Raw genomic sequence first — 15,376 nt, forward strand, 5'->3', positions numbered from 1 at the left:
GAATCATGATCTCAGGGGAACGACCGTCACTGTTTTACAGGGTGTTAACTGCACATGAAGTATCTTTAGTAGACAGGGTCAAGTAAATACACATCACAGGGGGATACGTGGTAAATTAATCTTTGACAGTTTGAGTCCATCTTTTTCTTCTGGCTGCTTTGAGCAAGCTGAGATGATGTGAAACGAAAAAGAGAGAAAAACCACAGTATGGTATAGTAACAGCTGGGAGTACATTTCTGCATTTAAAGAACATAAAACAACTGTTCCTAACATTATAGAAAATCTTAAATATTTTCTATAATGTTACCCAGTGTCATAAAAGTTCAAATTAAGCTATGAGGCCATCTAGTGGTGTTTAGCTGTAATAATATACTAATATAGTACTAATATATGAGTAGTGTAAAATGAAAGATATAAAATCTGACAAAATAAAACAGTATACAAAAAACTCATACAGGGAATTAATTTTTTAAGTTCTAGATAAAAAGAAAAGTCACTCAAAGTGAATTTAAATAATAGTTTTTGGTGTAAAAAACCACAAAACAATTCTTTGCTGCTTAGGTCACAGTAATATCTGCTCTTTACTATCTTTCTCTTTATTGCATCATCGCCATCATCTCATTTCTTTTTCATCTGCCTCATATTTTCCAAATAATCTGTATCCATGTCATTCCCTGCTTGTCCGGAGCAGCACCTGTCTGCCAGTTGATTGTTGGGGGTCAGGAGTTTGGATGGAAAACGATCCTCCTCTGGGAAACAGCCAGAAAAATGCAGGCAGCTATTTAAAGACTTTTCGATAATGAGATGGCACGGGTGGAATCCTGGAGCCGTGTTCTTTCATCATAAACACATGCCCACGCCTCTCAGCAGCCGTAATGGATGCATCTACACTCCCTGATCTCTAAGGTGTCAAGACTAAGAGATTCCTGGGAGTTTGGTGGCCTTGTTTTTACTATACAACAGCAAATAAAAATAAGGCAGACTTTTCCAAGATTATGTTGAATAATTCAAGAAAATAAAACAGCTAAATGAGCTAAAATGAGAGAACTAATGAACTCCACATTTCTACTTGGAAAGCCCATTATCTGTCCTGTATGGGGTCCTATTTGTGCCAAAATTATGTTTACATGTGCAGCCGTCCCACTGAATATGTAGTTGTACTTCAGTTGACGGATGAATATTGATGGACTTCACAGTAGCTACCTACATCCATCTTTTATACTGTTTATGAACAAAACACTGTTTCACATTTGTTTAAATCAAACTATACTGTTATCTTGTTGCACTTCCTCTCATTTGGATGTTGAGAATAATGCCCTGACATGCTGTTTGTTGTTGATTACGTCGTGGAAGAGAAATTGTTTAAGCCGTGTTTCCGAAGTAACAAAGAGCCGACGGATGGCCTGGATTGCAGCCATTCGAAGACCAAATATCACGTTCCAGAACACTCCAGCTCACATGTTAGTCTGCTCCAAGCATTTCCACAAAGGTAAGTCTTCTGTTGTAGTTATTACGTAATTTATCATAACATAATTGTTGATGTAGGTTACAAATAAGTCTTAATTTGAATTGAATTCGTTGCGCTATGCTGCTTTGTTCGCGGTGGCTTTGCGGGCTAATGTTTGTTGTATTTTGTAGGAAAACCAGCCTACAAAATGCTGGAATGCGATCCAGACTGTGCACCCTCTATCAACCTGGGTCATACCGAGTTTAAAGCTGCTACCACAGCCAGATTTGATCAGTTAAGAGAGAGAGCGATATCAAAACAGCCACGAAAAGTCCTGCATATATGTGCCCAAGTGTTGTATTGAAGAAATCAAGTGATGAATAACTGTTTTCCAGTATGCTGTTTTGCAATGTTGTTGTTGTTGTTTTTTTTTCATTGTTGATTTGTTTTTCACCGAAGCAGCTAATAAAGCACAATGGAACACAATTTTGCGTCTTTCCTGTAAGATTCTATAATAGAATGAAACAATAATGCCAGTTATAAATAAAGACAATAATTGAATGAATTACGAAACTCTTTTTTTTCTATTAGATCTGAAAATTAAACAACCTGAAATGACAAATAGATTGCGTTGGCCTGTACAGGAGATAAAGAAAAAAAATCTAACAACAGCTGTGAAATGGAATAGTCCAAATCACCAAAGTAAACTGGACCTGGGCTTGTTGCAGGGATCTGAAATTACTAAACATTTTGTGAGTGTATGCACTCACACTTAGGACCATATAATAATAAATATGTGCGTGATGAAAGTCGGGCAGCGCGCTAACGTCCTTACTCGTATGGGTCTGACCCTTTCACTCCTTTGATTTTTTCCTCATACTTTTTTTTGCCTTTTCGTCAAGTCTGTCTTTGTACGGACCCGCCGTGTTCTCCGTTGTTTTGTACATAACTGGTTTTGGGGCAAATAAAATGCAAGTAGGGATTAAATTAATGATTACCAGTGCTGGAAATGCTAGCGCTTGATGCAGTGTTTTGATTTTGTTGCCACTCATACCTACAATGCAATGCGCGAAAGTCACGTGGTCTGTCAATCTCTATTAGCAAGCATGGTTAGCTAGCTTGGTTAAAAGCTAGCTAACCAAGATTTATAACCTTTATGAGCACAACACGGACAACATAGTATTCATTAAGATGAGACTGAAATCCCTAAATTTCATTCACCAAAACTGAAGCACAAACAATACCACACCGTAAGACATATGACTTTCAGATAATTTCACAATAAAGCTCCAAAAGGCATCAACACCACAAACACACCTCAGCAGCACAATTCAATGACACCATTTACAGGGGGTGCGGTTAGGAAATAATGATGGTCAACAGTTGGCACCTGCCTTTTCATAGAGGCCAGTAATGTTTTTTATACAAGCCAGAAAACATGCCTTATCATGCTGTAAAGATCAGCACATTAAAGGATCTTTCAGACAGGAAGTGGGATGTGCAGCGATGACTATTAGGATTTTATACTTGTCGTGCGGTGCCTCACAAATGGCAGAGTTCACATCAAATTGATGTCATATTCACTGTTGTTACCTGCCTCTTAATTTTTTATAACATGGCATGTTGTGGTCGCTGGTCACCAAGCCCTGCCTGTACAACATAATTAAATCTCTCGCTCATGGCCTTCCCGTCTACTTGGATGCATATCACATACAAGTCAAACATGGCCGCAGTCAAAGTTCAGCTGCAGCACACATAAATGCTCTTTAGCCGGCGCACTTATGCTGCACTTTACTTAATGCAGTGCAAACACATTATTGCAAGCCACAGAAAAGAATGGGCTTCAGAGTGCAGCACACAACTGCAGTTTTCAGCACTTTACAGCTCCTGGTACAAACAATTGCTTTGGCAGGTGTGTTTGTTAAAGAGTTTCGTAGTATCTGAAAAACAGTTCAGAGCTCAAAAACAAAAGTTTTGTCACATTTTCAGTCGATGTAAAAATTGTGCACATGAGCAAAATTTTGACACAAATGGAACCTCATACTCTCGGGGTGAAACAGGCAGCCTGCTGTGCCTCTTCTTTCCCCCTGCACAGTGTTTATTAATAGACATAAACAGACCCGGGGTAGTCATGGTCACGCATAGCAGCACAGTGACTGAGTGAGAGGAGGCTGGGTCAACTGTCTTTATCCCCCCTCCTCTCTCGGTTCATCTGTACTCGCTGCTCCCGCTCATTCTTTAACACTCACTTTACTTTTGTCATTTGAACCAGAGCGCCTTGATTTTATTCTTGCTCAGCAGATTCATCATCGGGATACAGCAGGAAGGCAGAAAAAAGGAATCATATGTTGAGAAGTAAGTTCTTGTGATGGTTTAAATTAATTATACGTTCATGAACTTTCTGTTGTTGTTCATAATGCAGTTTTTTATTTTTACTGTGGCCTTTTGCTTAACTGATAAGGAAATGTTTTTGTGTAAGATGGACATCAGGCGCATGCTGGTGCTGTCTCTGGGTGTTGTGCCTTATCCCAGCACCTGTCCTGCAGTGAGACAGCTGGTCCCTGTCATAGCTTCTACTGAGCTTTGTTCTGTTAGCAGTCAAACATGTCAAAGAAAGAACAACAAAATGTAGCTTCTAAAATATGCTCATTAATTACATGAAATGACCTAGTTAAATACAAGCACAAGAGTTCTAGCTTGATTTTTTGCTTTTTTTAGTTGGTTTCAAACCAAGAAACAGCATCTATCACATGGATCTTGTCTCTCTTGTCTCAAATCTCTACCCGATGACATTATTGGGTCAATTTGATCAATTTACCCTTGGGGAGTATCTGGCTAGTCTTGGCAAACACCTCAAAGGGTACAGTTACAGCTGCATTATTCACCAGGGGAGACTCCAAGTGCCCATCCATCGACAGGGACAATGACATGTTATGATAATCTGCTTGCTGGTGTAATCTCTGTAATGCCACTTGCTGGAACTTCAGATGAAAACTGTCTGTGTGTATTTATATCACTAGAGGTTTTGTGTTCATTGAATGCATACTTGTCTGAGGTGTGTTTGACCGTGGCCATGCACTGAATTGGTGCCCGTGGCACCTAGCCTAAGGGAGCAGCTGTCAAAAACATACCCTACTAAACCATGCCTCCACATGCCCACATGTGCTAATGACATCAGCATAGCTTGCAAGTCCAGCCAAAACATTAACCCAGCCCCTATTGTATGCTCACGTTATCATTTTAAGCCAGACCTAATATATAGCTAAGAGGCCTGAGACTGCCTAACGTATTCATCTGGTTTAACAGGCCTTTCTGAGGGGACTTCTACATCAAAACGGGCAACGGGAATTAGGCCAAACAGATGGATGACCTAGATGATAACATTTCATCCTCTGGTTTTGAGCCACTCTTCATTAAGGAAGAGGAGGGGAATCCAGAGAGATCCCTCATGGAACAAGGAGAATGCAACACAAACCTCCATGACCTCACCTTCACAGGTGCACAGCTAAAGCAATCAGCTTTGATGAAGCCATACCTACAGGAGATGGATGACTTACTGAAGAGCTGTGAAGAGCTCACCGGTATTTCCTTTGGCTCTCAGTACTCAGCAAATTATACTGAAACAAATCTGAATGAATCCAGTCACGGTCAGGCAAAAGAGGAAGTAACAGTGGAAAAGTGTGGAGAAGCATGGAAACACCCCCAAGCCTATCTTTCAACTAGCTACATTGACACACACATAGATGGGACCAGTGCCGAAAAAAAGCCTGCCCAGGGCCAATCGCATTGCATGGGAACTGTCATCGACAGGTGTGGCGTGACCACAGAATGCTGTCGCCAGGCAGAGATGCCTCTGACATCAGCAGGTAACAAACTGAGCAAAACTATGGTGGAGTATGAAGGCCAGCTGCTGGGGATGCTAGCCATGCTGGAGGGCTGTATGGAAGAAACTGGCATGGATTTTGAACCCCAAGAGTGGGTTACAGATGAAAGCCAAGAATATGTACACATCAACAAGAACCCTCAGCTTTATAGAGGCACAACACTGGTGCCCATTCAGCAAGAGAGGCCATTAAAGACGGAGAGCCAGCCAATGCAATTGGACTCCTGGGAAGAAGGTCAAGTTTCCAAGGACACCGGGAAAAGAATGACAGCAAGTTCAGCAACAAATGGCAGCCAGCACAAAGATTTGTCTGGCCATGACATGATGGGTGAGCTCTCTGTGGACCGATCAGAAAGCCCAGGTCATCTAAAAACACACAAGATGTTCGGCTTTTCAGAGACACCCATAGATACTACAAAAGAGAACACAATGTACTGCGAGGGAATGAAGCCTGGACATATATTTGATGAAAGCACAGAAACAACAGGAGATGTGATTGAGATTGATGTAGATGCCAATGAACTCCTGTCTGAGAAGACAGAAGAACTCAAGAGAGACACCTTAGATCTGGGATCTAGTGTGACAGAATTAGAGGCCTTGGGGACTCAGATGGAGGACTGCATTGAAGGGGTACAGCGATTACAGAAGAGGAGGAAGGAGCTGCTGGTAGAGGTGCTGTGCCTGAGAGGGGAAAAAGGCCAAGGGGCAAGTGAGGAGGAGGAGGAGTGGATTGATAACAAAGTGGCAGACCTGATGAATGTGCTCAAAAAAGAACAAGAAGGCAGAAGGGAAGAAAGAAAGAGGGAGAGAGAGATCCTCAGGGAGGAGAGGGCAGAGGAGGAAAGAAGGATGTGGAAGGTGAACCTGGAGAGACAGGGGCTACAAGATGAGCTTAGAAAGCTGAAGAGGAGGCTATTTGCAATGGCGAGGGGCTGCGCCCACAGCCAGGCAGCTCTGAACAACCAGCGCCGTGAAGTGGAGATACTAAAGAGAGAAGAGGTAAGAACATAATTACATTTCCATCCATCATGCATTTCCAGCCATTCATTCATCTTCTTCTAAATGAATTTCTTCCAGGAGAAGCTGAAGTCCTTGGTGCTTCAGCTGATAGAAGAGGGCTGCCAGCTCAGGCTGGCCCAACAACAACAGCTCTCAGTACTAAGAGCGAAGCTCCAGGAACAGAGCTCCAGTCAGACTACCAACACTGCAGAGGAGCTGACTGAATGCAGGAGGCATTCATGTGGGGACATACAGCAGTATGTGGAGTGTGGCCTGAAAGCATTGGAGGACAGGTGCAGTCAGTGGAATCACCAAAACATGTGTTTTTCTTCCTTTTGACACACACAGACCTTTGGTAGTGCCGTAGTTTTAAGACATAAAAACCCACTGACAGTGTTACAGCTATAAAACACTAAAGCTTTCTCTAATTTGCTTGTCCAGGTATGAGCCCATTTTGCTTGCACTGTTGAAGAGAAGAGAGGCAACAGCTGGTGCAATCGTTAAAGCCAAAGAGCAGGCCCAGGAGCTGAGAGCCCAGCTGAGACCTCTGATGGAGGAGATAGAAAAACTGAAGCTGCAGAGGGCTTGTTTGGAGGAGAAACTCAATCTAATCCACATGCAAAGAAGAGAAAACGTGGGGCAGTACAAGGTAACCAAGGTGACTGAGGAAAAAGTAGGGCATGATGACAAAAACACTGACATTATGCCTGCCTCTCAGGAGACGGTGCACTGTCTGGAGGAGAGCAGCAGAGAACTGAAGACTGAGTTACAGATTCAGAAGCGAAAAACCAAAGAGATCAAGGAGTTGAGAGATAGCCTTAACGAGCAGCTCCTATTTTACAGGTAATCCGTTCATCAAGTCTGCACCACACCTTTAAACCTTTAAGCTTGTAACTAGATTGTTTTTCTTTACAGAAATGCCATTCAGGACCATAACAAGGGTGACAATGAGGAGGAAACATGACTGTTCTTCACACAAAAGGAGCTTGTGTTTTAGGAAACATAGTAAACTCTAAAGGTTTGATCAGTGCACTTTAACACATATAAACATACATGCTGTTACAGGACAAAACCAAGACCGATCTTTTTTTTTTGTAAAGATAAACTAGACTGCAGCCTGTAGGAAAGTTTTTGTTATGAATAAACGCAGTGTGTTCTTTGTAATCTAAGTGCCACTGATGAGTTAATGTCTGTCTCTGAAGAGCAGACTGGATTTCTTGTACTTATAAGGCCAACGTGCCTGAAGAACTAAACACTGGGACACAGACGAACAGGGTGAGTAAGCCTCAGAGACGGGAAAAAGTACCAAAACATCACAACACAAAAGAGGCCTGAGCAAAGTGTGACGAAGCATCATCAACTCTTTCACTAAAATGATTAAAAACTGTGACTAAAATGCTGTTTGACAAGGAGACAATCCTCATTTTCACAGAATTACAGACATAGTGGATGTTAAACATGCAAAAAACATTTGTGGCTGAAGGAGAATAAACTATGCTGTACCATGAGTACCAAAATGAATCAAATAATATATCAATAAATAATTCAGTGTCATTAAATGTATGGCTTAAATAAACTTAAATATCTATTCATGTCACTTTAAAATTTATGATTTTAATTACATTTCATTTTAAAAAACTAATCAATGACATGTTTAATTGTTTGAGGGATTTATTTCATTCATTTTGGCACTTGTGGCCCTCCTTAAAGTAACTTTTCACCCTGAAAAGTAAAAACCTGCATTTCTTTAAATGGCCAGCAGAGGGCGATGACTCTGAAGACTTCTGGCTTTATCTGTGTGGAATTAGGCCTCTACTCCTTTGCGTTATGATCCAGATAAACAGTCTGCTAACACTCAGTTACTATTTTGAGGTCATAAAGAATCAAACACAGAGTTCATTTTGTTAATAAATTAGGGTGACTGTAAGGGTCAGAAAGGAGTGTCCAGTGCAGTCAGTGCTCATGGACCAACAACCTGCCTATCACAAGTCATTGCTTGTCATTTCCAGTAAAAAAACCAAAAACAAAACAGGATGAAAATGACAACAGTACCTTCTAAATCTCTCTTCTATAATCATCTGTAGTCCACAAAAACCAGAGCAACAAGATTTCAGGAATGTTACTTCAAGAAAGTCACATTCAATGCCACTGTTCTGTGGACTGCGTCAAATTCTAGCTGGCATTTTACTTAACATTGTAACATAATCACTTTAAATTGTTCAATAATACTTTATTAGGGAAAGAAAGCATTTAAAATATAGCATTGTACAAGGAAGAGCCAGTTAGATTACAAAAATACAGATTACACATAAGTACATTGAAAAAACAAAAGTAAAGAAATAAAAATGTGAAAAAAGTGAAATTCTTGAGGCAGTAAGTTACTAAAACGAGAGTCACTTTCAGTGTTCCAAAACAAGCCAGCGCTACATTTAGTCACACTGTGTTTTTAGCATTTAGTGTCCCGATGGAAGCAGAGCAGGATGGCGGAGTAGCTGAGTGGAACTATTTGTGATCAGGCTTGTAGGTGAATGCACACGACACGTGGAGGTGTTACGCGGTAGCTTCACTTCCCATTGTACCCTCAGGTTCTTCATCATTGTAGATGTTCTCAGCCTACACGGACAAATCAGTGTCAGTTATTCAGACTCAAATATATTAGCTGTGAGAAAACCTTTAGTAAAAATATGTCTAAATAAATAAAATAACTGGCAGATGGAACAACACACTCACAAAAAGCATTAAAAAAATCGTACGGTACAAGGCAGAGGGATTGAAAGCTAACATGTGGTCACAGCTGTCTTACCATTTGCCACACTTGCATAATGTTGTCCTCAGACACAGAACAGGTGACCCAGGGTTCATTGGGGTTCCAGGAAAAGTCGGAGATCTTGGCTGTGTGGCCTCCGTGGATAAACTAGTAAAGAGAAGAGAAGCTTCAAGTTTCGGCATACATCAATGCAAGATGGCAACACTTCTACAGACTTCAGCGAGTCTCACCAGAAGCTCAGGCGGGCCGTCCTCTGCATCTTCTGGAGACTGCTCCTCGCCAATTTTACTACAGAAGAAGAAATGAGAGTTAACCTTTATACAAGGCAATGTCACTACACTGTGCCACACATTTCAGGGGTCAACTAAGTCTTTAAAGCCATCTGTTTTAAGAAGGTCTTATCAAATAATGTGTGTACCTGAGATCCCAGACATTGAGGCGGCGATCTGTTCCACTAGATGCTAATACGGTTTCATTATGAGGTGACCACTGAACCTAAAACAGAATTTAAGGCGCTGAAGGTGAAAAGCAATTAACGCAGCTCATTCATTCATCATAAAAGTAAATCTTTGAGTTACTGTCTATGTGATTCACTGCTTTGGAATTACAAGAATGTCTTGGCATCTGCATCGGAATGATCATCAGGAATATTAATAATAATAATAATAATAATCAAAATGCGGAAGTGTATGTTGAAGCCCACACAGCCACTATTTTTCTCAACAAGAACACCGATATCAGCAGCAAAGTCATTGCCGTCGTAGTTTAACGCCGAGCTGAACCATTACACACAGCAAAGAAGCGGTGCTCTGACCAAGACGGTGAGTTTGGGTGGAGTTTTTCTACAGTCCACAACAGCAACGCATCTTATTGTAATCAAGATTAAAAGCTTCACAGGTAAGAGGACTAGCAGCAGTACTTGATCAAACCAACATGTTTGCTCAACGAGCTCAGATGTGAAGAAAAGCATTTTTCCAGTTTCTCCCAGCCACTGAAGTTTGTTTGTAGGATAAAAACAAAACAAGCTGCAGAAGTTAAAATATATTATTTAGACAGACTGCTAACTTACTTTAATATTTAAATTTACCAACCTGCTGCAGGCTGAAGGCAGCATGTACTACATACGATTTATTTCAGTGCTTTATTTTAAAATTTAAATCAGTATAAAATATACAAAATTATATCACTGCACCACTAGATACTGTCCTTATTTCAGTACAATTTCATTCATATAAAGAAACATCTTACCTGAAAGATCTCATCTTTGTGCGACTCAAAGGAATGTAGCTTTAGCTTCAGGTTTCTCAAGTCCCAAAGAGCCACGGTCTGTGGGCGGCACAGATATATATTACAACATGCCTGCAACATTTTCTGCAACAACACTGCAGTTACAAAACTAACAATACCATGAGGATTATTTAGTCAACAGCTACAAAATGCACTCAGTTAAAAGTCCTGCTGTTAATAAAACAGTACCAATTAAAAAGTGGTGGAATATTATATCACCTTGTCTGCTGAGCCGGTGGCAACGATGAACTCGCTGAAAGGGTTAAATGACAAACAGTTGACCTCTGCTGTGTGGGCCTCCACTGCATGGCTGGCACTGGAGGTATTGTTTGAACGAGTGTCCCAACTTAAAGGACAAGACAGGGTGACGCTCATCCTTTTGCTGCATTTGAAAAAAAATGTAAGTGTGCTTCACCTGCGCGTGGTATTTGACCGAGAGCCTTACATCATAAGCTTCTGGTCGTCTGCTACAGATCCAAAGAGCGACTCGTGAAGCAGATGCCAAGAGACGTCTTCAACCACAGCACTGTGACCGGTAAAGACCGTCTTTGCATTTACTATCCTGCCCTCCTTGGGAACAGCACTGATGTCCCACAGACAGATTGTCTAAGGGACAAAAGCCACAAACACATCAAACCTCATGTTTGCACTTCAGTTTTGTAAAAATGTAGTAAAATTGGAAAATGATTGTTAACAGCAGGTTTTTGGCAGTGCACATTTTTAATACCTTCCTGACATTTCATTAAGGTCAGTTTATGACAGCATTTGTGGAAAAACATTTAGACAGAAGTCATTGTAGCTATGAATGTAAAGCAGGGGTGGGCAACTCCAGGCCTCGAGGGCCGGTGTCCCTGCAGGTTTAAGATGTGTCCTTGAACCAACACAGCTGATTAAAATGGCTAAATTAGCTCCTGTAGTTCTCCAGAGGCCTGGTAACGAAGTAATCATGTGATTCAGGTGTGTTGACCAAAGGTGAGATCTAAAACCTGCAGGACACCAGCCCTCGGGGCCTGGAATTGCCCATCCCTGATGTAAAGCATGGGTCTCAAACTCCAGTCCTTGAGGGCCGGTGTCCCTGTTGCAAACACACCTGAATAAAATTAGTAGCTCATTAGCGAGAATATAGAACTCACCTGCATGCTAAATTTAAGTAAATGTAAGTGTTTGGAAAAATGAACTTCTAAAAGTACTTTTATTGCACCATGTTCATTCACTCATAAGCTGCTGTAACATGAATCAAACGGCTGAATTTCCACCTCAGCATGCAGTCTAAAAGTTGTATAGTCTTGCTAATGACTTACTAATTGTATTCAGGTGTGTTGCAACAGGGACACGTGGAAAAGTTGCAGGACACCGGCCCTTGAGGACTGGAGTTTGAGACCCCTGATGTAAAGGATCATCTGAGTAAATGATTTAATACACCAGCTGGCATCAGAAATGCTAGTTCAATAACCTAATTGTAGAAATAATGCTCTGTGATAACTACAGTAATAGAAGCTGCAAACGAACAAAGCTGAGAGCAGTTTAATAGTTAAATTACGAGCATTTCCATGTGCACGTCACACAGACAACTCGAGGGATTGGAACCAAACAGTGAATGCAAGCGGTCATGAAGGCTGAAGTCGGCCCACCAAAATATCTGTGTGTGTGACTTTTTTGGCAAAGCAGTTTACTTTTATTTATGGTACTGGAAATATAGTGATTGAAACTAATATAACAAATCTGTAAAATAGCCCTAGTTGGAAATATCTGCTGCTAAAAATGAAAAACAGAAAAATATTTAGCACCATTTCTTCATAAAACAAGAACTACTTCCTCTTACGTGATCATCTGACGCACTAAGAAGAGCTCCTGACAGATTTGAATTCCAGGATAGACCATAGCCTTCTTTCTGGTGGCCTCTGAGACGCAGATCAGGGCGACACACTCCTGGAGTATCTAAAGACGACATAATAAAATCAACTGTCAATTCAGAGACACTGGAAGAGAGGTGTGAGTCTAAAAGAACTAAACAGACAAGTTTGTTTTTGACTAGCGATTCTGTACGCCCAGTATTTATGTTTTGATGAAGTTGTATAATTGTTTTAATACCAGCAAGCTACCAATCACAATCCAGTTTTTCATAACGTACTCAAGAACATGCCATCTTCAGCAGTGTGTTGTGCTTTGTGTGATTGTTGCACCTGGCTTTGAGGGATGCTTGGTGTAATCAAACACCAGCACATCTGAGGTGGGGGTCTTAGTGGCAATGATGCAGGGGTTCTGGGGCATATAGCGGGCACGGTTCACTTCTCCTTCGTGATTGATCCTGATTTCAATCTCAATCTTGCCGTTTACTGAGCCAAAGCCTCCAAACTCTTCAGGGAAATATGTTTGCAAGCTGTAAGTATATAAAATATGAAGTGAATGCATTATACATTCTCTCTTTATCAATATACCCACCTCCTTTGTCACTGTCGTAGTGCGAGGCGTCAAACTGGGCATCATCATTGGGAAGCTGCACGCTAGCAATAACCAGGTGATTCTGCTCATCAGACGTGTGAGTGCCCAAAACGAGCCTGTGTACGCTGTAATCCTTTCCCTCGGGCCTGGTAGGGAGAGAAAAAAAAAAAAAAAAAAAAAAAAAAGGTTTTTAATGCATTAATGCCACTTTCTTGCATGTTTGAGATATATTACTGGTCAAATGTGTAAACGCTTCCACCTTGAGACGTCAGGTAACCACTGAACAGTCAGGCTGGGCCACTCTAAGGCATGGGTCATAACCAGGTCGTAAAGAAAGGGGGTGTTTTTCTTCCAGATCTTGTACTCTTCATTGATGACCCTCTCCTCCAACGCATCATCAAAAGCACCAGCTGGAAGACAAAGTGGTCACAGAACCAGTATTGATAATTGGCCACACAGTAATACTGTAACTAAATAAAAAGTACAAACACCTGTCAGATATATCCATAGCTTTCACTAACTCAAGCTGTTAGTTTAATATTAATTCCAGTTACTAGATTTATTTCTGTTACAGTTAATAGAATAGAATAACTCTTTAATTGTCCCACAAGGGGAAATTTGGGTGTAACAGCAGCAAGAAAGACACATATACAAACAAACAGTACACAAGACACAGAACAGAAACATACACAATTTTTACATATTTACCAAAAACAGTACTGTACCGTTATTAAATTAAATAAAATTAAATACAGTTAAGAGGCAAACCCTGGTTATAGTGTGAATCGGTTGATAAAATAGTGCAAGTGACAGCGCTGATGTAAACCTCTATGTTTGTTGGGAGCGGTTTTGATTGTATAGTCTGACAGCTGCAGGGAGGAAGGACCTGCGGAAACGCTCCTTCATGCATCGAGGATGCAGCAGTCTGTCACTGAAGGAGCTCTGCAGTTGAGCAACATTTACATGCATGGGGTGGGAGACTGTCCATCAGAGATGTTATTTTTGGCAGAGTCCTTCTGTCTCCCACCACCTGCACTGGGTCCAGGGTGCATCCCAGAACAGAGCTGACCTTCCTAATGAGTTTATCCAACCTCTTCATCTCAGCTGCCGATAAACCGCTGCTCCAACATACAACACTGTAAAAAATGACAGATGCCACCACAGAGTCATAGAAGGTCTTTAAAAGCGCTCCCTGGACTCCAAATGACCTCAGCCGCCTCAGCAGGTCGAGTCTGCTCTGACCCTTCCTGTAAAGTTCATCAGTGTTGTGGCTCCAGTCTAGTTTATTATTCAGGTGAATCAGCAACAACCTTTAAAAGTTGGTCTTTACAGTCAACAAATTTCGCTATCAAGTGATTTGACTGTTAACGTGACAAGGCCTAGGTATTTATCAGTGTTATGAGAAACTTCTCATTGTTCCCGCACCTTGCTACAGCGTTAGCATTACCATAAGACGTGAACTAATTTCTTCACCTCTGCCCGGTATTGACACACAAATCATTACTCCAACTTTTCAGAGACAGTGCCCAAACAATAACTGAGCTTTGACATCAGTAAAGTTCACCTTCACACTCTTAAATTACCCCCGCTTGTGTTGACTGTTATAGAGTAAAACACAAGAGCTACGGGCAGCTTGCCCTAGCTGCCACCTAAGCTAACCTGACAACTAGCTGAGGGGCATCAAACAGAATCGTTTCTTTTTGCTGACAACTGAAGTACTCACTCTACCTTCCTTGTCTGACATCATGTTTCTCCCACGTAGCTGACAGAAAACTGAAAGCTGAAGTGTGGTTAAGGTGTAGAGCCCCTTGAGCCTCGTCCAAGCTGGTCCTCCGGTGTGCTTGCAGACCCCCGGTACCGTTTAAACCACGGGAGGTACAACAGCACGCTAAGAACTAGCTAACCGAGCAGCCGACTGTGAGAGACGTGGGTGCATTCGCGCGCTCAATACAAAGAGGGGCGTCTTCCCACCAATTACGGCGCAGCACCTGTGCGCGTGGCTATCGCAGACTCCGGTGCAGCTGCAAGTAATTTCGATGGCTACCTAGAGCACCAGCCATAGCAAATAGGAACAATGACACTATTTTTACGTCAAAGCACGCACACCAGACACGAATACTGAGAAAAGTAATGTATTGTTATCCTTACTAAAATATACTGTTACAAACTGGACATTATGAAGGTAAACACCACCCGTGTGCTTATTGTGTTTCTTGGCATTTGTGTGGACTTTGGCAGAGGCACACCAGGTAGAAAACTTTATCGTTGTTGTTCTTCTGAAGGCTTCTGTTTGCGTTTTTTTTTAAATTAAAATGTAATTTTAAGGTCATAAACAAATGTCGCTTTAACCGCCTGTGGTGCCCATATAATGCTCGTGACAGAATGAATGATCTCTGGTGAGCAGTTCTCGTTTTAATTTATTGGTTCAGATAGCACGTGATACTGTCACTTTTTCACTACACTCGTGCCAAAAGACAACAAGCCTTTACCTGTTTGTCATTGGTCAACAGTAAATTTCCCCCTTTAGTATGAAAACTTTTGATTGGCCAGC

General features: G+C 41.4%; 2 protein-coding genes across 3 annotated transcripts; one reads left to right on the forward strand and one right to left on the reverse strand.

Moving 5' to 3' along the window:
- The first annotated feature begins 3,647 nt into the window (after nucleotides 1-3,647).
- On the forward strand, nucleotides 3,648-8,497 carry sync (syncoilin, intermediate filament protein). The gene is made up of 6 exons (XM_084919708.1): nucleotides 3,648-3,802; nucleotides 4,754-6,329; nucleotides 6,408-6,622; nucleotides 6,771-6,978; nucleotides 7,048-7,172; nucleotides 7,245-8,497. Exons 2-6 carry the CDS (start codon nucleotides 4,809-4,811, stop codon nucleotides 7,291-7,293), a joined length of 2,118 nt encoding a protein of 705 aa, XP_084775834.1. The 5' UTR covers nucleotides 3,648-3,802; nucleotides 4,754-4,808; the 3' UTR covers nucleotides 7,294-8,497.
- Nucleotides 8,498-8,544: 47 nt separating this feature from the next.
- On the reverse strand, nucleotides 8,545-14,855 carry rbbp4 (retinoblastoma binding protein 4). Of its 2 annotated transcripts, none has more exons than XM_084919709.1 (12): nucleotides 14,554-14,855; nucleotides 13,085-13,235; nucleotides 12,826-12,971; nucleotides 12,567-12,740; nucleotides 12,206-12,321; nucleotides 10,829-10,989; nucleotides 10,603-10,729; nucleotides 10,345-10,422; nucleotides 9,515-9,591; nucleotides 9,327-9,384; nucleotides 9,133-9,243; nucleotides 8,545-8,942 (listed from the first exon to the last, which is right to left on the reverse strand). In XM_084919709.1, the coding sequence occupies exons 1-12, from the start codon at nucleotides 14,570-14,572 to the stop codon at nucleotides 8,880-8,882; spliced, it is 1,281 nt and encodes a 426-aa protein (XP_084775835.1). In that variant the 5' UTR covers nucleotides 14,573-14,855; the 3' UTR covers nucleotides 8,545-8,879. The 2 variants fall into 2 exon arrangements, with proteins under 2 accessions (XP_084775835.1, XP_084775836.1); XM_084919710.1 differs by having other exon boundaries at nucleotides 14,549-14,855.
- Between the last annotated feature and the right edge of the window lie 521 nt (nucleotides 14,856-15,376).

Source organism: Perissodus microlepis, chromosome 22, assembly GCF_051167445.1.
Source record: "Perissodus microlepis isolate ML-2025 ecotype Zambia chromosome 22, ASM5116744v1, whole genome shotgun sequence".
Lineage (NCBI taxonomy): Eukaryota > Metazoa > Chordata > Actinopteri > Cichliformes > Cichlidae > Perissodus > Perissodus microlepis.